The following is a 25,571-nucleotide window of genomic DNA, read 5'->3' on the forward strand; positions in this document are numbered from 1 at the left end:
TGCTCTATCCTGAGAGATCTTGACTAGTCATGACATTTTAAGAAGCACCAATACATAAAATAACTGTCTTAACTATAATACATGAAGTTAACACCTTTATTACAGTAATAATACAGTAATCTATAAGTTTAATTTTGGTTTAAACTTATCAAAGCTTAAAATAAATTTAAGAGAAGGTAGATTGAGAAGTTTCTATATAAACTTGCAGTTACCCGTGGTTTCACAAGAAACTTTTTATTGATAAACAGGAACATTATGGATATATTATTTTTAAATTACATACTATTAAGTCACTGTCGCTGAAGTCACAAGTTTGAGAAGCCTACTTTGGTCATAAAGTGTCTACTTTAGGCCATTACTAGCAGTTACCACATTATTACTAGCCATTACTTCACAAGAAATTTGTTGTAGCCAGGCTAGTGAGAAGTTACTGTCACTCCTTGTAGTTTACAATAGCAATTTAAAATATAAAACAATTGAAAACTCTGCGAATTGTGAATCGCGGCCTGTAATACGGATTTTATTCGCTAAACACAATAAACCAATTGAGATTTATCTCCAACTCTGTGAAGTTTATGGCAACAATGTGATTGTAAGTTGGAGTGTGTCAATGAAGCATTAGGTTTAAAAATGGCCGAACTAATGTGCATGACGACGAACGAAGTGGACGGCAAGTATTGTGACCAATGAAATTGTCTCTGAAGTCAATGAGAAGATTAAAGAAGACCGCCGATTCACAATAACCAAACTCTCACTTAGTTTTCCTCAAATTTCAAGGGGTTTGTTACACGAAATTGTTATGCAGAAGTTAGGTTACCATACATTTTGTGCACAAGAGGGGTACCGAAAATCTTAACACAAATGTATAAAAATCAGTGTATGGCTGCTTCATTGACATTTTTGGACACTTATGAAAAAGATGGTGACTCGCAGCTCGATAAAATCAGTACAGGAAACAAGACTTGGGTAAAACACGTGAATTGTGAAACCAAATTACAGTTTATGGAGTGGGGGCACACACACTCCCCCATAAAACAAGGAATTGCATGCAAACATTGTCGGCACAAAATATTACAGCAACCGTTTTTTGAAACAGGAAAGGAGTTTTTCTTGTAGATTTTTTAGAATGTGGCACAACATAAATTCTGCAAGGTATTGTGAAACCTCGCAAAAGTTAAGAAGAGCAATACAAAACAAGTACAGAGGAAAGTTAAGTTTGAAAATTTTGTTTTTGCACAACGCCTGACCACAAACGGCAAATCAGACTCGAGAAGTCCTGTATGCTGTAACTATCTAAAAAGTTTCATATAATAAAATGTCTCAAGTGTTACATTGTAGTAAGACAATTTAATTACAAATTTAACTATACCAAGTTTAAGAAAAATTTGGTTGATAAATAAGGGAGATAATGTACTTTTAAAAAACCAAGTAGGCCTACTAAACAATATCCACTATGATTACATGACAGCACTGTTTGTGAGCTACAACAATCAGCTGTTTTAATTTTAGCTGCTGTAATCAGCTGTTTATAACACTACATAATGGAACTGTGGTCATAATATCCTTACCAATTGCATGATTCAGGTTTCTTTTGATTAAAACATAAGAAAATAAAATTGTTTATAACCTACATAAATAATAACTTATTTACACAGAACTTCTAATGAATTTACAAGGGTTTATATTATAACAGGTACAACATCATTTTGAATTGAAAGACCAATTTCTGCTTCTGGATGAACATTTTCAGTCCAGTATTTAACAATTGGTGTTCAATATTTCTATAGCCAGTTTGATTGCACATTTTGAACCATGTTAGTAGAGTTAGCCCCACTTGTCCAAATTTTATTTTGTACTATTTAATAAAAAACCTTAGGGTGTATTGGCAGCCTTATTTAAATAAAATTGTTATTTTGTATATTATAAACATTTTTATATTCAAAATATATAAATTTTAATCAACAGAAAAGGAGAAACCGATCTCCTTTTTGCCTTATTCTGCCCGTCCTCATGGGCCACTGGCCTGTGCGAGGATCTTATCAAACAGAATAACGGGGAGAGTCGATACAGTACAAGGTCGATGGTACTGATAAAAAGTGCAACGGTCACAGACAGGATTCGAACCTGCGCTATCTCTAACTCAGACTCACAGTCCAGCGTCTTAGACGACTCGGCCATCGGCACTCCCATGGGTCAACAATGTAGTGTTATAATCAGGTGATTGGGCAGTTAAAATTAAAACAGCTGATCGTTGTGGCTTACAAATAGTGCTATCACAATAGTGGATACTTTTTAGTACCTGGTTTTTAAAAGTGCATTATTTCCCTTATTTATCAACTGATTTTCCCAAACTTGGTATCATATTTTTAATTAAATTGTCTAGCTAAAATGTTATGATTAAGACTAGCATATGGAATCTTTTAGATATGTACGTTAAAGTTTTTATGAAGTCGCTATTTTGAAAGTAAAGCTTCTACAAAAATGAAATTTATTCTTTAGTTGGGCCTTTAGGTTATAAAGCTATATACCAATTTTCAACTCATTACAACAAGCCGTTCTCAAATTTTAAATACTTTACATTATATGAAAGACCGAGAACATCCAGTGATGCCATGCTACAGGGCTTAAGTTTAAGACATAACAGTGTGGTAGGAGATGCCACATTATTATTTGTTTCTGCAGAGAGACTCATGTGAAACTTCTAAAATTTGGCATTCCTATTCTCAACTAGTTAATGATTTTAACTACCAATGTAGAGCTATTGGAAACCATTATTTGTGAAAACATTGAGACTGTGGTTAAGTTTAAAAATCATCATAAAACAGTAAACATCCAACATTTTTTAGTAAGAAGGTACCACTAAACCAGTCACGTTCCAATCAAATCTTCTGTTACATAAATGAGTCAAAATTTTGGCATTTTGTACTTTATTTTGACTATAGGTCAATATTTATATCTAAAGTAACAGCAGTAAATTCTACTGATAAACCTAAATAGATATTTTTACAAACTTTTCTTTTTGGCATCATTTACTCTTTCCTCCTCATTTCTCACAAAAAGTTATTCATATTTTTATTGTTCTAAAAAATGACCGCTTAATGGAATAACCAAATTTATAATAGGTTTATATAAAAAGCTATACAAAGTATTCAGACAACTTTGTCATAACAATGCAAATGTTAAAGATTTTGAAAGAGGAAAGGGCTTACCCATCCATTTCAGAGAGCAACTGATTGATAGTCTGGTTGGCATAAGGATGGAGGACTGCATTTGTCCTCTTAGCACCTACTGAGTCAATCTCATCGATGAATATTACACAGGGCGCACGCTCTTTAGCTGCTTCTGTAAAACAAAACTAAACTATTAGTCTACACTTAAGGTAATATTCCATGTTATATTCTCTATCTTTAAACTACACATTAGAGTTAGACAAAAAAATTTTTAAAAAGAGCAACAAAAAGTTACAAATTTCTTCATCAACGATGAATCTCCAACAAAAAGTTGATTCTTACACTCCATACCCCGAATCAATTAACAAACTGAAAAGAAGTGTCCCCTAAGATAACTAAACGTACAAACTAGCGACTAACAGTTTTCTAATAAATGTAAGAATTAAAAATATGTACATCGCTTTTAAAAGTAGGAAAGCAGGCCAAAGTATTTATTATGTGGCTAAATTTAAACTTAACGCTAAAGCTGGCAGCTGCATTACTCTCTGGCCAATTTTCAGCATTTTTTTATTGTTTTAGATCTAAATTTATGAAAAATCCAAGACATATAAAAAATTTGATTATTATCATATATTGTGATGCATACCAATTTGTTCTATGGAAAATGTATTTAACTGATAAAGTTTATTAGTAATTGATTTGTTAACACTTGGGCTTACAATTCACACAGGACGTCCATAATTTACTTTACCATTTGATTTGTCAGGTCCAAATAAGTAAGAAAAATCATATACATATCACACTAACATTTTGGGAATATGCCCCAAAACTGCATAGGCCTATTAGCAAGTGTCCTTTTTCGAGTACTAAACAAAACTATTACTAGAAGTCCAATAAAGAAAGAAAGATGTTTTAGAACCAAAAGGTGCAGAATAAATTGCCTGCCTTAAAAAAAATACAACTGACCTTTTAAAAAGTTCTAAAAATAATTACAACGTAAAAACAAAAGCTACACAAATTTTTAAATGTTTTATTTGAAATAGTTTTAATTTGAAGTAATCTAGACATTTTATTATGTATATTATTTTGTATAAGTTTACCAAATTTTAAAAAATCTATAAAAAAAGTTGTTAGCTCAGAATAACTAGGTATACACTTTATGGATCATGTAATAGTCTGAAGAAATACGAGACGTGTTCAGAGAGTAAGTACTGTTTAAAAAAAAAAAACACAAGTAAAACAATTTTTATTTTAACACAATTTTATTTCAAAATGAAAGTCCAAACCTTAAACTATTCCACCAATGTTCAAACACTTGTCCTAGCGGGTGATCAATTTGTCTATACCCTCTTCGTAGAAGGTTCCCGCCAACGAATGTAGCCAAGACTCCACGGCAGTTTTCATATACAGGAGCAAGTGGTAGTCAGACGGTGCCATGTCCGGGCTGTAGGACAGGTGATCGAACTGCTCCGAACAAAATTGTCAAACCAATGTTTGAGTGTCACCAACCAACAATTCCATTACTAAGCATTCCTCTCTGTTTGTTTTGAATTGTCTGCCTTAGTTTTCTCAAGGTTTTGCAACACCTTGCTGCATTAATGGTTTCACCCCTTGGGAGAAAATCAATCAGCAAAACACTTTTCCGATCCCAAAAAGACAGTGCACATAATTTTTTGTGCAGACACTATCGTCTTGAATTTTTGTTTCTTCGGGGATTGCATGTGTAACCACCCCATTGACTGCTGTTTGGTGTGACATGACGGACACTAGTTTCATCACCTGTCACAATTTTTTTTTTAATCCACATCATCACTGTACCGTGTGAAAAAAATCAAAACACTTTCAAGTCTCTTGGTTTTGTGCACGTCAGTTAGAAATTTTGGAACATATCGGGAACACAGCTTGCGATAACCGAAGCGGTCCATAACAATTTCAAACAAAAGAATGTGTGAAATTTAATGGAAATCGTCAAATAGCGTTGTCATAGTGAAACGTCTGTCCTCTTAGATTTTTTTTCAACTGCCCTTACCAGATCATTGGTGACGAGAGAAGGCCGACCACTCTGATTCTCATCATGCCCATTTATTCGACCGCCATTGAACATTCTAACCCACTTTCTCACCATTCCTTCACTCATCACGTCTTCCCCGTAAACAACTTGAAGTTGACGATAAATTTTAGCCAGTTTCACATTGCTTGCATTTAAAAATCTTATTACAGAACGAATCTCACAATCTGCAGGATCACTAATTGTCTTAAACATTTTAAACGTTCAGAGAAAACTGAAAACAACGTAGAACAACTAAAATGGCGTGAGTTAATAGCCAGTGAACAAGGATGACTAGTGTGCATGCGTGGAACACCAAATGCAGCGTTACGGCGGCAGTAGAATGAAACAGTACTTACTTTCTGAACACGTCTCGTATTATATGTCTTTCATTATAATTTGAAACCTGCTAAACAATAATTTTGTGAAACATGTATTTCATATCTTGGCACAATAATAAGCTAATAGCTTTTCCACTGAATTGTTTTGTACTGTAGAATAGCCTACATGAATTAGTATGAGAGATTGTATATACATATTGTTCTGTTCGTTTGCTACGGTTCATATGGTACAGAATTAAACAGATATGTAGTGCGTATATATTTTGTTATTTCAGATTGATCGAATTATGAAGTAGTAATGACATACTTTTTTCCAATTGAAGGTTACACTTATATGGTATTTATTTATATTGAAGACAGTACTATGGTCACTGTTAAAGAATATAAATACAAACCTTATCACAGAATTCTTAGTTTAAGAACTACTCTTGTTGGATTTCACATGTTATGAGAAGCAAGATTGCTTATTGTATGCGTAATTCCAGTATCACAACCAGTTTCAACATGATTTTAGTGTTGGTTAAAACATTATTGCAGCTGTTGTGTTTAAAAGGGTATCAGCCTCTCATATTATAAAAAATATATATCTGGATATTAATAGAAGACGTATGTTTTGACAGTTTGGAGTTACAAAACATTAAATATGGAAGATACTTAATAATGACATTTATTTCAACCAAAAACAAAAATGCAGTATTTACAGGTAGTAGACTCTGACCATCCTTGGAGGTTTGTGATTGGTTAAATATCCCTAACTCTTCAAGTATGTATTATATATTGAGTAATGTCATTGTACAAAATGTAAATCGTATGTGTTGAAGCAAATACTAATAAAACGATCAATAATACCTCGTAACAAAGACCTTATCACTTTTAAACACAGTCTTTTTAAACTAAATCCTGATAGATTAATCTGTGGAATCACTGTGTCAAGATCCATTTACTTACATGTATTGTAGACAGCCCATTGTATGTTACTTAGTATTAATTCTGTGTTGAGATAAAGTTAAAAATTTATGTACAACAGTACCTGTCAATCATGGACTACATACCAAATTTTTTTTAAGTACTCTTCACTAATAAAGCTTCCAAAACACTATTGCAGATAAGCGTTTTTACCTAGTGGATCTATCTCCTTGGTTCTAAATGTATTTGTTATCAATCATTGGTTAACACATAATCTATAGAATATTTATGCCAAATTTTCATATATTCTGTCTAATAATAAGGCTCCCAAATTCAGTATGTCAAGTTTCTTTACAATCGATTCAATATCAATATCCAATATATTAAACTGTAATAGTTGTTATTCTTAACATGGAGCTCTGCCCCCTTGAGTACAATTAAGTTGATCTACAAAATTAAGTTTCATATTTACACAAGAAAACACCGAGCAAAATTTACCCAAAAACAAACATTTAACAAATACTGGTAGATTTGATCTGTACTTAGTTAGGTCTTGGCAATAGAAAAGCTGCAGAGTGAAGAGTGGAGGGTGACAGGCTCTGATTTGAAAGCGGATGGCAGATAGATAAAAGCGTGCAGTAGCAGTTGTGGAACTAACTTACTCTACAGTCTACTAACTACGTCAATAGTTGCAGCACAACAATGAATTTTTGAATAGAAGTCAGAGTCCACATAGTTGTTGACATGACCACTAGTTGCGCAGGGAAACAATGCACCTCGTCCATTTACCCCTCCTTTCAAGCACAACTTTCCTATTGCCATCTGCAAAAAAACCACCCTTTAAGCTAGCTCTGGGATTAAAATAACTTGATTAAATAATGGGATTAACAAATTTTGATATGTATTTTTTTGGAATATTTGAAACATAATATGTTTAAAATGTTGAAACCCGCATACAAAGAAATATCCAAATACAAACCAACTTAGTCATAAATTTTGACAATAACAAAAATTAAAATAATAAGCTTCTCTGTTTACCTTTCTTTTTGCATTCCATGTCATTTATTGATCATAATTAGTTTAAATGGTAAATATACAAATAATATTTTAGTTTCATGCTCATATCAAGGTTTGTCTCACATTTCCACTACTATGGGTGCCAGGCTTGTTATTCTACCATTCAAAAACCAAATTAAAAAGCATAAGTCAAATAACTTGTAAAGTAGAGGTTAACTTTACTCATCATACTTACTTGTTTTATATATATATATATATATATATATATATATATATATATATATATATATACATATAAAGCCCAACAAAAGTTTGATTTACTGAAAATTAGGTAGTTGAAACACTTTAGGTTATTATAGGTAAAGTACTCGTAATATATGCTTGACACATACCTGCCTTGTAAGCAAGTTCTGAGCTTTAATCCTGAGAGTTGATCTTATTTGAGTTCAATCAGATAACTGCCTATTGGTAATAGCTGTATCTAGACTGGTTGTTGCCAAGTGCCAAGTGCAAGAGCATATCAGTAAATCTACGTCTTGATATATTAACCAGAGCTCTTGGCATTTCTCATAACATGTATTTTGTGATAAAAAACTTTATTTTACTGTTACTTTTTTCATGTTACAAATTAAAATATGCATGTCCTCTACTAAATAAACTCCTAGGTGGTGTAGTTTTGGGTGCTACAGCAGTAATTTTCCTAATAAAATCTTAACCCTTCGCGCTCGAAAGGCCAATAGCACTGGCCACACCAAGGTTGCTGGCAGCTTACGTTAGTTTAGCTGTAGTTTGTCCTCACAACTCGTATGGCCAGTGCAAATGGCCGCACTACTTTCATTGGCAGCTCGGCAGCCATATTTGTTGTTTGCCTCCCCAGATCGGAATTATTTTTTAATATCCTCCGAATGAATGAAAAAAATTTAAAATTTATTTTTAATGAGTCTTTCTAATTTAAAGATAAAAGATACGTTTGAGAAATTTAACTTTTATATGTATATTGTTAAGGGATAGGACAGGAAGTTCTTCAATGTCCTCCTCTTCACACATGTAGGCCATGTCACTGTCAGTACACAAAACAAAAAGGAAACAACAAGGTCAATAACCACGACGCGACTGGGCAACAAAGCAATGTGGACTACTGAGCAGGGATGCGCGGAGGACGGAATAGCCACTCAACACGTGGTTACATTGACCTACATTGCATTTATGAAAAAAGAAAGAGTTTCAATTTGATTTAAGTAATAAATAAATATAAAAAGGTTATAATGCAATAATACATGTAAAGTAAAACACCTAATTGCATAAAGCCTCAAATAAATGTGTTGCTTAGTAACAAAGGGAAGACGTTCAGTCAACGGAACAGCCACAGTCAAAGGAATGAACCAATGTAAAAATAGAACATCACGTTCACTCTAGCGGCAATTCTAGGAACTACGGCGAGCTAGCGCGACAAACAATGAGAAAGCATGAATCACTTATAACTGCACGTACACGCGACAGCGGTACTATTTCTGCACTTGGCTCTTGACGCGTACACGCAACAAAAACTCTTAAGGGGTTAAGAAAGATATGTAAATGAATAATACTGAGACATGAACGGAATTTTTTTTACGGAATAACACTTTTAATAATACACACCTATGTGTAGTCAAGAATAGTTAGGACACGTCTTGTAGTAAAATTGTACAGGTTTCTCTATCACTTCAGTGTATAGGCCCACTACACGTCATGTGTCTTATTTACACAGTCAATTTTTAGAAAAGAATTAAAGGCTAATTTTAAATTTACTGCTTTACCTAAAATTAATTAAAAATAAAGCTGCTTGATACGTTTCAGCACTCACTATTAATTATAAAACAAAGAGAATATTAGAAAATAACTGCTATGTTTAGCGGCCAGTAGTGCTTGCCTTACGAGCTATGGACGTATTATATCTCGGCCAGTACAGCTGGACATATGAGCTGAGATAACATTAAGGTAAAAATTAATCTGTTCTTCCGAAAAAATGGTGGCAGCCAGTAGCGCTGGCTATACAAGCTCCAAGGACAAATTATTAATACTGCCTTCAAGTGCATAGGGTTAAAGTTTTCGTATACGATCTCCAATATACAAAAAAGGTCATTGTGAAGAATACGCCTCACTGAACAATCAATCAGAAAATCCACATATGTTTACTCACTGACGCTTTGACGGGTTACTATCATAGAATATAAAAGAAAAATATATATTCGTAAAATAAAAAATGAAGAGCTACACTCCTTGAATGAAACCACCCCCGCCCCCTTTTGAAGTATACAGCCTGAATTGCATACATATTGAAGAGTTTATCAATCCTTGACAAAACACAATCAGTCTTCTCCAAAAAAATAAAGAAAAATTCTCCCTATTATAAATACACAATTACTTATAAAGGGTACACTTCAAGGAAACATAAAATGCTGACAAATCACTATGTCAATAAGAATTTAACTGATATCTTTGAATTTAAAACAGTGAATTCTTTCAAAACACCTAAAATAATTGAATGATACATTAAAACTTACATAAACTTCCTATTATGCCTAGATCTCATCAAATTCGTGTAGAGGATTGTAACCTTATTTGGGCAATTTTATATAATAATTTGTAGGAAAACTTACTCTTTCATTAAAATCCCAGAGAAGCAATGTCTGAAGATTTACATATTGAAGCAGAAAAATTTAAACCTACTTTTACATTACAGTACAATTTTACAATTCAATTTAATACTCACTAAACAAGTCTCGTACTCGCCGTGCACCCTGTCCAACTAAGATTTCATCAAACTCTGGACCTGCAGCATGGAAAAATGGCACACCTGCCTCTCCTGCAACTGCCCTAGCCAACAGGGTCTTCCCTGTGCCGGGAGGGCCTACTAGCAGCACACCTTTAACACACAAATTTTTAACATCAAATATGTTTATGTCTTATGCAAAAATTAAAAGAGTACATTGAATTAACTCCTAATTTAATTTAATCATATCAAGAGCAGAAAATAAACTATTTGAAAAATAAAGTTAATATCACATAAAAGAAAGTGAACTATATAAGGACAGAGCACACTTCCAGAGACCTTAAAAGGGTTTAGAGAGCTTTCTTTTTTTATTAAACTATGGTGCACGAGAATGCAATTTAAATATTGGTTAAAAAATACTTTGCCAAACAGTCTACAGAATAAAAATACATTATCATTAGTTTATAGTATATAAGTTAGTTACAATGGTGTTAGCTATGTCAAAGTTATAAATATATTGACAGTATAAATATGCAATCTTAAGGCTACACAACGCAAATACACGACTGATGGACTGCAATCTTGATCTCACAGTCTTTTACATGTGCCAGTTATGATCAGTCCAAGTATGCCTGCTGACTTGTGTTCATTCCTCTCTTTCTTATGTGATAACTAAGTGCTGTTTTTTAACTTACTTTTTAACAACTTTACTGAAGTTAACGCTCATGTAACTTTAGTATTGCAAACTTTGATAATGTAAAATTTATATAAAAATGCGTAAGTGAATGCTGTGTACTATATAGCACATTTTAACTTATATTTTTAATTACATTTTCAATAAATGAGAACAATCTCACTTCCAGATTGGGTAATCTGGCCATTTGTTCAAACATTTATAATTTTAATCAATGTGCTTAAAATAGTCATAGTAATAATAATAATAATCCTTTATCGCATGTAACAATTATTACAAAATTGCATTGGAAGCATCAAGTATGCTAAATATGTAAATATGAAGTCTTAATACAGACATAAAATAATGCTTTAAATAAATCACCTCTTTTAAACACATAAGTAGTCACATATTCATATTTTTACATTTTTTTAATTCACACACTCTCAGCCAAAACAGTCTTTTATATACCAAAAAAAAGAAATATTCCATGATATTTTCAAGTCAAAGTTTAATTCAAAATGTTACTAATAATAAATTACTAATATTTGTATAGCTATATAACACTAAAAAGTTTTGGATTACTTAAACCAATAATGTTTTAAATGCATATTTATAACATATAAAACATATACAAATAGTTTATATTTTTCCTAGATATGATTCAAACCACTTTATGGCTTTGTTGTTTATCCAAAACTGTATAACCTATCTAACACATTACTTTGTGATATGCTATCAAATGCCCACAAATACACCAACTGTTCTGTCACATCTGATCACGGTTTCAACAATTTAGATTACAAAATCATTAAATGCTATCATCATGGACTTTCCTGGGAGACTATGTTCTACTATATTATTATTAAGCCACTTTTTTCTTTATTTGTTTTGTTTTAAGATATAACAATCATTACATGTTTTTGTTATTTAAAATTGTAATCAAAGTTACTTTTGAAACAAACAAAATTTGGAAAAGTGAGTTTTTATATCAAACTTTCATGTATGCTTTTGTAAATTCCTGTTTTGGCAATCATTTTAATTAATCAATTTTCCAAATAAAAATCTGTAAACAATCAACATTTCCTCTTTATATTTAGAATTTCATTAGTTTTAGCATTGCCTCATTTTTCAGAGAAAGGCAAACAGAATGAAGTATTTTGTTACTAATAACCTTGATAATGTTAAATGATTTACATTAATACAAAATTGTTCTCCTTATTTTGAGTTATAAAATGTAATAAAATATAGGTGTATCCTTCTGAAACATAATATTAAACTATTGACCATACTTGTTGATTTTTTAATAGTTCTTTAGTGCTATATATTGTTTATGTTTTAATGGGATGTAGCACTATACAGACTCATTCCTTAAGTGTACGCAATGTATATGCAAGTGCGTATGGAATAAATTAAGAAAATAGTAAAAACAAATTTTTATAGTAACAAATGGTGACAAGACAATTTTGGTAATTTACCTTTAGGCAGCTTACCACCCAAAGATGAAAATTTCTCAGGGTTTTTCAGGAACTCGACAACGTCTTTCAGTTCTTGTTTGGCTTCATCAACCTAAAACAAGAGAATTTATAGTAGCTAGCTTGGAATGCAAAGTTTGGAATACCGACCTTGGAATTCCTTACAGAAGAGAAATAAAATAGGAGTGCCTTGCTTAGATAGGTTCATAATTTAGAATTGGTTTTCATGAACTAATTATACCTATTATGAAGCCAGGTTATGGTTTCCTAACAATTTTCAGCACTGTACAATAAAATAAATTAAAATAATGAATAAACAGTGGTACACTAGAATCATAACTGGAAATGACTCAATTATTAGCTCTTCTCAAGTGGAGTTCTACTGGTTGAGAAAGATTACAGTTTAATTGATAATTTTTTATTATATCTTCTTTTGGGTGCTTTTATGTTTCTTTTAAATCAGTAGCCCCAAATAGGAAGTTTTCAGAGATAAGCCTGCTGATGTTACTATCAATTAGAAATAATCCTAGCTTTTAACCCTCATAATTCAATCCTAATACTATATTTTCCATACTTTCCAGTACTTTTCACCACAATAAATGTGAAAAAATTTAAATATAATATACACTAATAAAGAAGGTAGGTATTGCCTTACATCCTGTAATGACATTAGGGAATTACAGAAGTAGTTAATTTATTAATTTGTTAAATTTTCATTTTTACGTGTTAAAATATTATACATTGTTTAATTTCACCACATTGTTTAAATGTAATTATTTCTTTAATTTTTATTCTTAAAGTAATATTTATTTAATGTTTTAAATTTTACGTTGTCACAAGTTAAATGTAAGAAAGGGCCATGTGACCCTAACTTTGCCTGTTTAAATAAAGAATTTTTCATTTCATTTTAGGGAAAGGTCTACTTTGTTTGCTATTTGTGTCATGGTGGTATCTTACAAATTAAATTCAGTCATCTTCTGAAGTACTTTACATTTAGTATATGGATAAATATGTCAAGTGTTTTTACTTTAATGTAAAAATACCACACCTCAAGAGTGGTGTGCGTGTTGTGATCAAGTGGCTGAAGAGGTGGTATCGTCTGAAATATATTGGGTCCTTTCTATAGATGACAGAGGAAACCAGCAGTTTGTTTGAGGCAATGAAAACTATCATTATAAATTATGTAATCTATAAGGTTTCTGAATCTTCAGTCCACCAGTACAGTACAGCACCTTCTACAGTTGCACCCAGAATACGAGCACAATTGATGTTATCAATTACTAGCTCCTAAATATTTTGTATCAGCCTTTAATATAATGCAAGAATGGAATCACCCCATCACGACAAAACACAATGACAAAGTAAATAAAGGTACGAAAGGCTGTGGTTCGTCACAACATGTTCATAAGACTATAGTCATGAACTACGAAACAACATGGCATAACGTTCCATACACATGTTGGAATATTTGGATTGAACAGTTCGAATCGTCCGACCGATCGTCATGTGTGCAAGGAAATCGTTCAGGTAAATAGTTGATCGGAGAACTGATGAGATTACCAGCCATCGTCCAACCAATCCTGATCTGACGACGAAACTGATGTGCGTGGTTGATTCAGTTGACTAGCTGTCTGCCTTCTATAAACTGGCGACAATATTAAGCTTAATTACACTGGGAAGTAAAATTACGAGAGAATTTGCACAACTACAATCACCTAATGTGGACAAAATAAGCAATTATACTCACGAGAACTGTAACAAGTTGTATCGCTGGTTGCTCCAGGAGTCAATAAGTCTGTTCACATATAACAGTGTTGTCTCGGCAATGTTTATAATTGAAATTTTAATAGCGGAGACTGATCTTGCAAACAACTGTCTGACACTGATTGCGGCATCGCTCGCTAGAGCTCTTGCACTTGTTGAGTCACAATTTTTACAGGTTTAGATGTGACCTTGATATCAAAACCTAACATCACTTTCTTTGTTTTAATCTATGTAATCTGATGACTAATCGGAACGTGTGCGAGGAGCAATCATTCATAGACCAACCAAGGTCTCAGCCGCGATACTAATGGTAAGCGGTGGGCGGTGAGCGCTGAATCGAGCGGTGACTTAAAGTTTAATGTTTGTGTTGTACGTATAGGGAACACTCATGACAGACGTGAGCGGCAGGGCAGTACCACACAATGCTGCTTATCCGTCACCAATTCTAGACTATAAATGTTTCTTCTGCCGCTCAGCCCTCAGCTCATTCTGTCATTGATGTGCAACATGTCGACACAAACAATCATTTCTTGGCGTTATTTGTTATAGCTCACCCACTATTTTCTTCTCCAGAAAGTATCTTATCTTAGTAGTATCTTAGTGCTGAAGTCCGGAACAGTCAGCCGATTTTAAATTGTGCAATGCACTGTTACGTTAGTGGGGGGAGGGGGATTGCCGTGGCAAAGGAGTAGAACTAACGCAGATAAACTGCACTACAGTAGTAAAGGCAACCCTCAGATGAAGCTCTCCAACGCATGTCGATCTACATTCACAATTTCACGATCCACATCACATATAACACAATGTTTCGAGATTAATAAATTCTTGATTCAGAATTTATTGATTCGGATATTCTTGGAGACGGAAAAACTGTTTTAGTAATGTTCCCGGTTCTCAGAAAAATTCACGGCTTATTCCCGGTTTCCTGGTGGGGTGGCCACCCTGTTATTTCATGTATATCCATGATTAATGTGGTTTTATCACCTGTAGAACACACTTACCGCAGTACATAATAGTATATATTGTTAAACTACAATTTCATCACCTTTTCATGCCAATACATATGCTCCTCTACTAATTTAACCTTTTTACTGTTCTGACCATGGTCTCGATCATGTAGGTGACGGATTAACAAGGTTCTACCATCATACATTAATAGTTCAAGCTATATTTTTTCCTAAAATACAATTTGCTATGATTTTAGTATGATTATTTAACAGAGTTATATTTCCTTCCTACCTATCTAACGTATTAACTATCAGACATCATGACCACTACTGTAAGTCAGATAAACAAGGCTCTACACTAAAAAAAAATTCAGTTCAAAAATGTTTAACACATTAATAATAAGGTGAGTTGTCATTCTTTACAACAAATTGTTGTTATTAATACAAACAAATTGAGACTTACCCCTTTAACATCATTGAAGGTAACATTTATTTCTTCCGGGTCTACTTCAGATTGGTTACCAAGCTGAATTCGAAACACTGATCCACTAGCACTAGCTGAAAAAAATCATATTGTTTACGGTTGTAGATGATCAAGCAATTAATTTCTCTAATAAATAAATTTCAAGTCAATAATTCAATTTTTCTATTTATTGGATTACTTGTTAAATATGAAATTACTAACACATCATTGCTTCTCTTTAGCTTTTGAATAACACTTATTAGCGTCTGAATGCACATAGAATGTATTTTTTGCGGAGTTATACAATTATGTTTCCATGTAACAACAGCAATTAAATATATTTGTTAATATACCTTTAAAGTAGACATTAATCATGATTTACAGATAATACACAACTTGCTGGTTATTTTAAAACCAGTATTGAAACTGTACTACTTCTTATTAGACCGTTGATATAAAAATAAAGATTTCTTTCAAATTTATTTTTCATTATTAATATACAAATAAATACTAAATTACATAAAAAAACAACCCATAAAGAATATAAAAATAAATAAATATATAGATAATGTCATGTTTATTTATATTCATTATTATTTATTTCACAAAATGTCTTATAAATGAATAACTTGATTCCAAGCAAAATGTCATTCACACAACAGTGGAAAATATCAGACTGTTATTTTCCATCCTAATTATAACAACAGTTCTAGATCTGATAACTCATAACTTAATGCAACATTTAAAACAACACAAACAACAACTTTCATAGGAAATTACATAGAGGACAGTCACATCTAGAGACAGTCTAATAGTAGTGATTACAAAACACTGTTAAAAATACATTATTCTTATGTATACTGCAACTTTACAATATGGGATGCACATATAAAATCTTTATTTGCATCATGCCTTGTCCTTCTGTCATTCTTGAACTTGTTTCCGTGCTACAAAATTTTGTTCAACACTTGAATAGCAATATTTGTACTTATCTATTACCAGCAGAAGTTATCGTCTTTACAATTATTAACATAGATAATTAATTCTCTGTATTGATATTATCGATTCAGAATCAAGGAAAACATTTTTCAGGTGGTTCTCAGTTCTGGTAGTTTGCCAGAGTGCTAGGGGTAGAATCAAGAACTAAGGAACTGACACATTAATAATAATTTTATGAACATTACAATTTGGTCATCAACACTATCTTTATAATATTAATTGCTACAGATAAAAGTGACGGAAACTAAAAATTCAATGGGGAGCAGTATAATATAAAGCAGCAAAATTATCTTAGCCTTATAGTATTATACAGAGAGCTTCAGATGTCAAGATATGTATAAGGTTTCCTTTAATCCTACATAATTTCTGGACTTTAGCTTTAGTAGTTCTACTGATGACTGGGAACCCACTCAATTGCCCCTTACAATACTTTCAAACATTACACATAAAGGTTACACATGAACTTACAAACTAAGTAATAAACATTTTAAACTAATGAAAATCTAAAATATACTCTTACCCATCAGTGAAATAAAGATACCAAAAAACAATATTATGGTCAAAACGTGTTGAAGTACTTTCAGCCATTTAACAGTCTTGCTAGGATTCTTGCTTCCCTGTCCTGCAACGTAACCTTCAGCAAATGCAACTTTTATCTTCTGTTGGTCTTCTAAGCTTAAACCTTCGTCAGCCATCATTGCTACAAAACACAAACAAGAATGTGTAAATGTTTAAAACCCCTCAATTAAATTATATCTCAACACCATGAACCTTCTCATTGATGGTTTCAAATTCTAAGACAATAACTCCAGACAATATCGAAATAACATTTTATACAGTGGGAGCAACAAATAAATGTAGAAACTTTATAACCTTACTGTTCCGGCAAAAATAAATAAAAAATTAATATAAATACAGGTCCGGAAACGCTTTATTAGTGATTTATGGCCTGTAAAGGGTTTTGTTTGGATTTCAACTCTTCCATGAAAAAAGTTTATAATGACATCTTGGGGTATTTTAACTGGACAAAGATAGAGGTTCTTTATGATACTTTAACTGAAAAAATCAAATAAACAGGCTCTAGAACTTTAATTTTATAGGTTTTAAGAAAATATGAATATACAGTAAACATTTTGGAGTAACAAAACTAAATTTAACAATTGGCTTACATAGCTTCGTTATTTAACAAATAGACATATAAATCTTCTTAAAACATTTCATTCCAAAGAAAATGGTATACATTACACAGAATGTTAATGAATTATGTAAACTTTTATTTAGAATAAACTAAAGCAAAATATACGCAAGTTCTTACTTCAGCAAGGTTGCCTTTTGACTGCACAAATGTGTCAATAATGTAGACAAGTAAGACTGATGGGTATTATTTTTACCTAGTAAACATTTCCCTTATTTTTCCCCATGTATAAAGTCCTAATACAGTATCTGTGTGCATTGACCCACCTACAGAGTTTCTACAGTGCTATAGGAACTCCTTAACCAATCAACAAACTTAGGAACTTAAAACTAACTTATATCATGAAACATTGCAATAGGAACAGCTTTAAGCAATTTCAGAGACTTCTTCTTAAAGAAAGTGTAGGTACATTTGACCTGTTGAATCTGTTTGAAAATAAACATCAGTTTATAATAATACAAAAGCATGCATTAATTTTTAATACAGTTAAAAGTTATATTTTATCGTTTCATTAGGATTATGGTTCATTCTTATATACAAGAAGTGTTAGGGATATTTAACCAATCACAAAACTCCAAGGATGGTCAGAGTCTCCTACATCTAAATGCTGCATTTTTGTTTTTGGTTAGGATAAATGTTGTCAATATTAAGTATCTTCCATATTTAATGTTTTGTAACTCCAAACTGTCAAAACATACGTCTTCTATTAATATCCAGATATATATTTTTTATAATATGAGAGGCTGATACCCTTTTAAACACAACAGCTGCAATAATGTTTTAACCAACACTAAAATCATGTTGAAACTGGTTGTGATACTGGAATTACGCATACAATAAGCAATCTTGCTTCTCATAACATGTGAAATCCAACAAGAGTAGTTCTTAAACTAAGAATTCTGTGATAAGGTTTGTATTTATATTCTTTAACAGTGACCATAGTACTGTCTTCAATATAAATAAATATCATATAAGTGTAGCCTTCAATTGGAAAAAAGTATGTCATTACTACTTCATAATTCGATCAATCTGAAATAACAAAATATATACGCACTACATATCTGTTTAATTCTGTACCATATGAACCGTAGCAAACGAACAGAACAATATGTATATACAATCTCTCATACTAATTCATGTAGGCTATTCTACAATGCAAAACAATTCAGTGTAAGAGCTGTTATTATTGTACCAAGATATGAAATAAATATTTCACCAAATTATGGTTAGCAGGTTTCAAATTATAACGCAAGACATAGAATATGTTAACAGAGCCTGAATAACATGAATGACTACAAAACTCATACCTAATAAAAAAAAACATAACTTTATGATAAAACACTAAAATTTACAGTTCAATTCATATTATTAGGCTTGGCTAAAATGATGAAAAAACTGTCAAATTTGTGGGTTATAAGAATATCATTTAATTTTAAAGGATTTAAAATGTGTTTTCCTTAAATATAAAAATTTTATTTTTCCACTTTATGGCCGATTTCACAAAAACAATTAACCAATCTCCTTAAAGTAATTTTTATTGGTATTTGCAATTAATAGAAGGTTTTGAGATAGTTTAAACCATATTAGAGGTTTTAAATGATATTCAAAACTTGATTTTATTAGGTTGTTGACATTAAACATTAGCATTATAATACCACATAAGTCCAGTTGGTATTTTTCATGACAAAATTTTTAACGTACATTCGTAACAAATCGTAAGATTTTATAGAAAGCTGTGATTTACTTTACATTTTATTATATTTCAAATTATGTGTCAAGATTATTAATTTGACATTATTTTTAATTATTTAACATAATTTTAAGTAACCTCAAAATTAGGATTTGACATTATTTTATTTTTATTGTACTTTTTATTTAACTTATCACAAAATTTCCATCAACATTGCATGTTGAAGCTTCAAGGTACCCTATATCAACAAGTCCTTGTTAAGAAGTAATTTAAAAAATTATGCAATATAATGATGATTGAGCATTGTGGAAACTACAAATATTTTTGCAAGATATCTTGTCACATTGGCATCTTTTACAACTTAATATTTGTAGCAGATATAAGTATTCATGTGTTTACAGAATGTTGTTTTTTTAGCTGCTTGATGAGTTACTTTAATTTGTGAGAATATTTTGTTTCAAGAGGGTTATACTACCTCACTAACTACAATGTCAATAAAAAATATCTGAAATTTTTCTATTAAGATACTTAAAATTTGGTACAGCATGCAAAGAATAAATGTTTCTCTCTCTGATTTATACTAAAGCTTAGTGTTTCATGTTTTTTAATAAGTTTTTTTGACTAATATTATTACAATTCATTCTTGTAGTAGATCTACCAACAAGTGCAGGTTTTGCTGTTGTTAATTATGCTTAACATGCCAGCATTCTTAGTTCTTGTGCTAATACTGCCGATGTAGAATCACAAAGGATATCTGGTTTTAAATTAAAACCTTTCAATGTTCAACAATTTTCCTATAGTTTAAAAATTGTCTTGAATACAAGTTCATTGAAAAAATATTGATGCCATTAAATTGATATAAAACTAAGAACCAAGTTTGTTGATGAAAACAGGTAACTTTTCACTTTACAGAGTTAGGCCAGCTTAACTTTAAAACATTTTTTCAACTAAGTGTTTATTGAAATGTGTTTAAAGCTGTATTAGTAGTACAGTACACATTTTCATTATCATAAATGGACTTTGTCAGTTAATCTTGGCTTCAGTATTTGTTTAGCAGTAAAACACAAATAAGTGTAAGCTTGCTTGTACACTGAACCAATATGAACTTAAAATTTCATTTTAAAAGAAAAATGCGAAGTGCCAGAAAAATTGCATAACGATACTCAAACATTTGTTTAAACCTTTCTTGAGGTCCTTCAAATATCTAAATTGCTCTATTGAGGTGAAATAGATTATTTTTCAATTCTATGAGCTTTTAAGCCAAGTTCTCAAAAAATCAGGAATAGGCATAACCCAAGTGGTTAGATTTGCTCATTCTATCAACAGATGACTAATAGTACAACTACATATTATGGCACAAAATCAATTAAATTTTCAGTTTCGGTGCTTGCAAATGCCATAAGATTTTTTTTTTTTTCTGGACGGAACTCATTATTCCTGAATAAATCAGTGAAGTCTTTGAAATTGGTGTTCAATTTAGTCTCCAGCAATCAGTTTAACATTCTGGTGGATACACAACCATTGTGTATGCCCGCTAATCCCATGTAAAACACACAGATTTGGTCTCAACCAGCCAAAACTGACATACTAACTTAACCGTATAGTGCTGAATTATGTTACATTACGTGTTCCAATTCAGAGTAAGGATATGTTAACCGGCAGAAGTGGTCACTGCATATGTTGAGAAACCAATGTCATTTAGTTTTATTCATAATTTATGTTGCACATGTTGTTTGCACTTTTGTATGCAAAATTGTATATGCAATGAATTGATAACATGATTGCAAAGTAATTTAAATGATGTCTAGTCAGTAAAATAACTGTACTCACCTATTATATGATCTCCATGATAAGTTCTCTTTGTGTTTCACTCATATAAATTGATATTTTGTATTTCAACATAATTCAAGTCACCAATCTAATTTACTTTAACATGTGACTAAATTTAATCAAAATACAATTTTATACGAACATGTGCATTTTGCAAAAGTTGGAATCTTTTGTTCATTGCGACCCTATAATGTACTAATGTAGCAATTTTCTAAACTATTAGAATGTTTTCTTCTAATTTGGCTAATTTGATTGAACTGTGAGAAGTTTTTAGAGTATATTTAGAAATGCACTGTAAAACACTAACAGGAAATGCACTGAAAAAATCGCTTTCTTATCAAGAAACCATACAGTCTGTGTACAGTCTGGAGGAGTACTGGACACAGCAAACACCAGTTTTGTTTTTTAATTGTTATTATTATATTATATGCATGACTATATTACTGTGCTTAATGTTCATGTAATAAAGAAATTTTGATTTGATTTGAAAACTTATAAATTCACATCTGTAAACAGGCACACACCTCTAATGAGCAAATTGTATAAAATAACAAAATAGATGTAGTACTGTACTTGCATGTAGTATCAATTTAAGACTTTCAGTTAATGTTTTGACTTCGCTGGTAGTTGTCTATTTAGTTCCAGTAAAAGGGAGATTGTCAAAATAATTAGAAATATTGTACTTTAAGAGTTCATATTAATATCTGGAAAGTGTTGAGATCGCTGCATCATGTACGTGGTAAGTATAATTGGATATGTTGCTTTGTATTCTCTGATATTTTAATGGTTATTAATTGAAACTGTAAATGAACTTGTACATAAAATACTTGTACATAATAAGAATTTCACAAAGATACAATTAAAACTACATAATCTTAATAAACAAAAACAATTTTTCATCACATCCATGGACAACAGAAAGTCCACAGACAGAACATTTTGTCGACAGACATGATTTTAAATACAGATATGAATTAATTTTCAACAATTAACATCTAGTCTTTTGACATCTAGTATTTGGAAAACGAACGTTTTAGAACGGTTTTGAATTTTAACCATCATTTAAATGATCATCCAACCAATCATTATATGTAAGGGGAGGAAGGGTCTTACACCGCTGCGTTTCATAGTGCGTGACTACAATAGCAAACAAGTTGTGACCTAAACCACAGCCATCCTCGTATTAAGTTACTTTGTTGCTGAAAGATGTAGTTATTTATCAAAATTATTTACAAAATATTTAACAACCAGTAATTGATTATGTTAATTATGTTTGCATTCTGGAGGAAACTGTGGTAGGTACTGATGCCTACATATGTTACACATCATGAATGAACCGCACTTCAATAACTTCCGTAACAGATAGCTTTCTGATGCATTCTTCGGATATCAGTCAGCAATGTATTATATTCAGATCCACAGTACTTCTGCAAGGCCATCACTAAAATAATCTTTAATTAATACATTAACTTATGGTTTATTATTAAGTTAATGCATAAACCAGTATTAATTATTAGATATTCTACTCTGACTGGCTGTTTGATAACATCAAATACTGTAAATTGGATAAAAATGTCTTATTAATTGTTTACAACTTAAACAGGAAGCGAGTAAACTTGCAAGAATGTTGTACTTAAATTCTTATAATAAAGCATGAAGATGCAGTTCCGGTTCACTCACCTTGTTGGATTTATAAATAGAATCTTCGGAAGAGTCTCTTAGCAGGTGTAATAGATAGAAATATTAATTTGTGTTGCCTTGAAAAATTAATTTCTGCTACACAAACACTATATGGAGGAATTGTCTATTCACTTTTAAAGTCAAACATTACAGTAATGAAATATTATGGTTTTGTAAGTAATGTTTTAATTGACTATTTATTTTCTATGTAAATAAAAAACCTTGAATTTAATAAAACAATATTAAACACTTTTACTCCCTATTTTTTCTCGTATAATTGTGGGGTTTCTCATTTTAAAGATACGATCAATAACATCTAAATATTTCAGTTTTTCATGTATACTTTTGGAATATTTAAACCATAAAAGAAACAATTTTTGAGACTTTTACTGAATAATTAATCAAAATATATAATAAACTAAATATCTACAAGTATATCTTTAAAATGAGACATCTCGCACAATTCTACAAAACAAAGGCATAAAAGCGTCATAAGGTTCAACATTATTCATGTTCGTATCACAGCAAATACAGCCGGCCCTTAAGTCACTTATTATCAAGATGTAATGAGGTTTAGTTTTTACCCACAACGTTTCAACGTATATGTTGAGGACATTAAGATGAACTGAAAGAGAGAAATATTTACAACCAAACAAAAAGTTCATGCTTTCAAGTACACAAATCTTGACCCAGACACTTTAAGGGTTCATTTATCAAATCTCTCTATACAAAATAAAATCCTGGATGAAATTGAGTAAGACACAACCCCTCATCTTATCAGATTTGATTCATAGACCACAGACAAGCACTAACTGAAAGGTGAAGTCCATTAAAAGGAATCAGTATCGGGTCCCTTTTTATTTATAATAGCTGTAAATGATTTTGCTGTTAACATGCCATGTAAATCAGTGTTGTACGCGGATGATACAACACTCAAAAACTGAAATTCTGAGCTGGTGCAACTTGAAACTGATGAAACCTTGGCAATGGAAGTACCCACTAAGTGGTTTGAAGATAACTATTTAGTAGTTAATAACAGTAAAACAGAATCTGTGTTACTTTCTTTAAACAATAACATATTAAGTTCTACTCATAGTTCTGTTAGACTACTTGGGATCCACTTAGACTCTAGGTTATGTTGGAGCAATCATACAGGCAATTTATTTGCTAAGTTAGCCAGACTTACTTACTTACTGTCTAAAGAAAAACATAGTGTAAGTTGTACCATATATGCCAATAGTTACAATAATACATTGTTTTATAAAAAAATGAAAAATTTAACCAAAAATTATTTATTATATGTAATAAGCTTAGCTTAATCAAAATAAAATTTGATTTATTTTGTTAAAACAAGTAATCCCTGAATAGCTTAAATTGGACAAGTTCAATTTTGTAAATATAAAACATTAGTAAACATTGTAAATAACTACTTTTTTATTAGTCCAGAGGTCTGAAACTTGTTGACAAATAGGAAACCTAGTTAGTTGTATGTGAAGTAATGCTACATCAAAACTACTGGAGAGTTTTACTTACTTTCTAGTGTAGTTAGATTTGTACGCAGAGATTTTGATCCGGATTGAACGAAGACCCCAGTTTACGGGTGTGTACATTTTATTAGAACTTTGGACCAATCAACAAATTTTTTATACTTAAATAATAATTCATATATAAATATATATCTTTAGTGTGTTCAATTTTAAATACCAATAAAATTTCACTAAAAAGTTTGTAGTAACTGAAAAGTAAATTTGTTTTAACAAAGTAATAAAATTTAAAACTATATTAAAAATCTAATAATATTTTTAATCTGTTTCTTATTAGGGTTTTCGGTGAACTGGACAAGAAACCCAATAAAAAAGTGTAAGTTGTTTTAGTTCATTTTAATAAGAAGTATTTTATTTTATTGTTGGGATATATACACCAATTCAAGCTAAATTCAGGAATTATAAAATGAATTAAGAGTTCAAAATTATACTGAAATGTGCTCTTATCAAAATTACATAAAAGTATAATAATTTAATAATTGAGTTCAGTTTGTACAAAAAAATTGTAAATTGAAGATTACCACGAGATAAATAAAAACACACACACACATAATTGTTAACCTGACAAGACTATAATTTCATTTTCCAGAACACCAACTCCATTTAAATATAATTATTTATTAATGAAGAATAATCTGGATATAATTATTTGTCATGAAGTATCTCCACCGGAGGATACAGTATATAACTAATAAATATATTTTATTAGTCCAACCATGTTACAAAGTGTGGATATGCTATTTATTGTTGGCATATAATGCCTTTTTCCACTTGCACCTTACGGAATAATGTTATGGAGCAATAGCAGTAGCTCGACGGACACATTTAGAAAACAAAAAATAGTGCTTAGTATAATAAAAAATGTACCTAAAAGGGAATCCTGTTTACCTTTGCTTGGAGAGTTAGGATTATGACAGTACCATGCTTATATATTTATACTTGTTTAATAAATGTCAAAGAAAACGCAGTGTTATAATTTTAAATACAATTTTCATAGCTATCCAACCAGAAAAAACATTTGCTTGACCCAATTTTGACTAAAAGTAGATTTTTTACTAATTTCAAAAATACCAATTAT

General features: G+C 31.2%; 1 protein-coding gene across 3 annotated transcripts in view; it reads right to left on the reverse strand.

Moving 5' to 3' along the window:
• The window catches only part of LOC124369168 (ATP-dependent zinc metalloprotease YME1L-like), a 64,903-nt gene that overhangs the window by 14,060 nt on the left and 25,272 nt on the right, over positions 1-25,571 (reverse strand). For all 3 annotated transcript variants that reach the window (XM_046826964.1, XM_046826963.1, XM_046826965.1), the window contains 5 exons: positions 17,075-17,254; positions 15,556-15,650; positions 12,385-12,475; positions 10,234-10,386; positions 3,210-3,342 (listed from right to left, as the gene is read on the reverse strand). In XM_046826964.1, coding sequence (XP_046682920.1) covers positions 3,210-3,342; positions 10,234-10,386; positions 12,385-12,475; positions 15,556-15,650; positions 17,075-17,254 — 652 coding nt within the window. The remainder of the gene's footprint in view (positions 1-3,209; positions 3,343-10,233; positions 10,387-12,384; positions 12,476-15,555; positions 15,651-17,074; positions 17,255-25,571) is intronic.

Source organism: Homalodisca vitripennis, chromosome X (assembly GCF_021130785.1).
Source record: "Homalodisca vitripennis isolate AUS2020 chromosome X, UT_GWSS_2.1, whole genome shotgun sequence".
Classification (NCBI taxonomy): Eukaryota; Metazoa; Arthropoda; class Insecta; order Hemiptera; family Cicadellidae; genus Homalodisca; species Homalodisca vitripennis.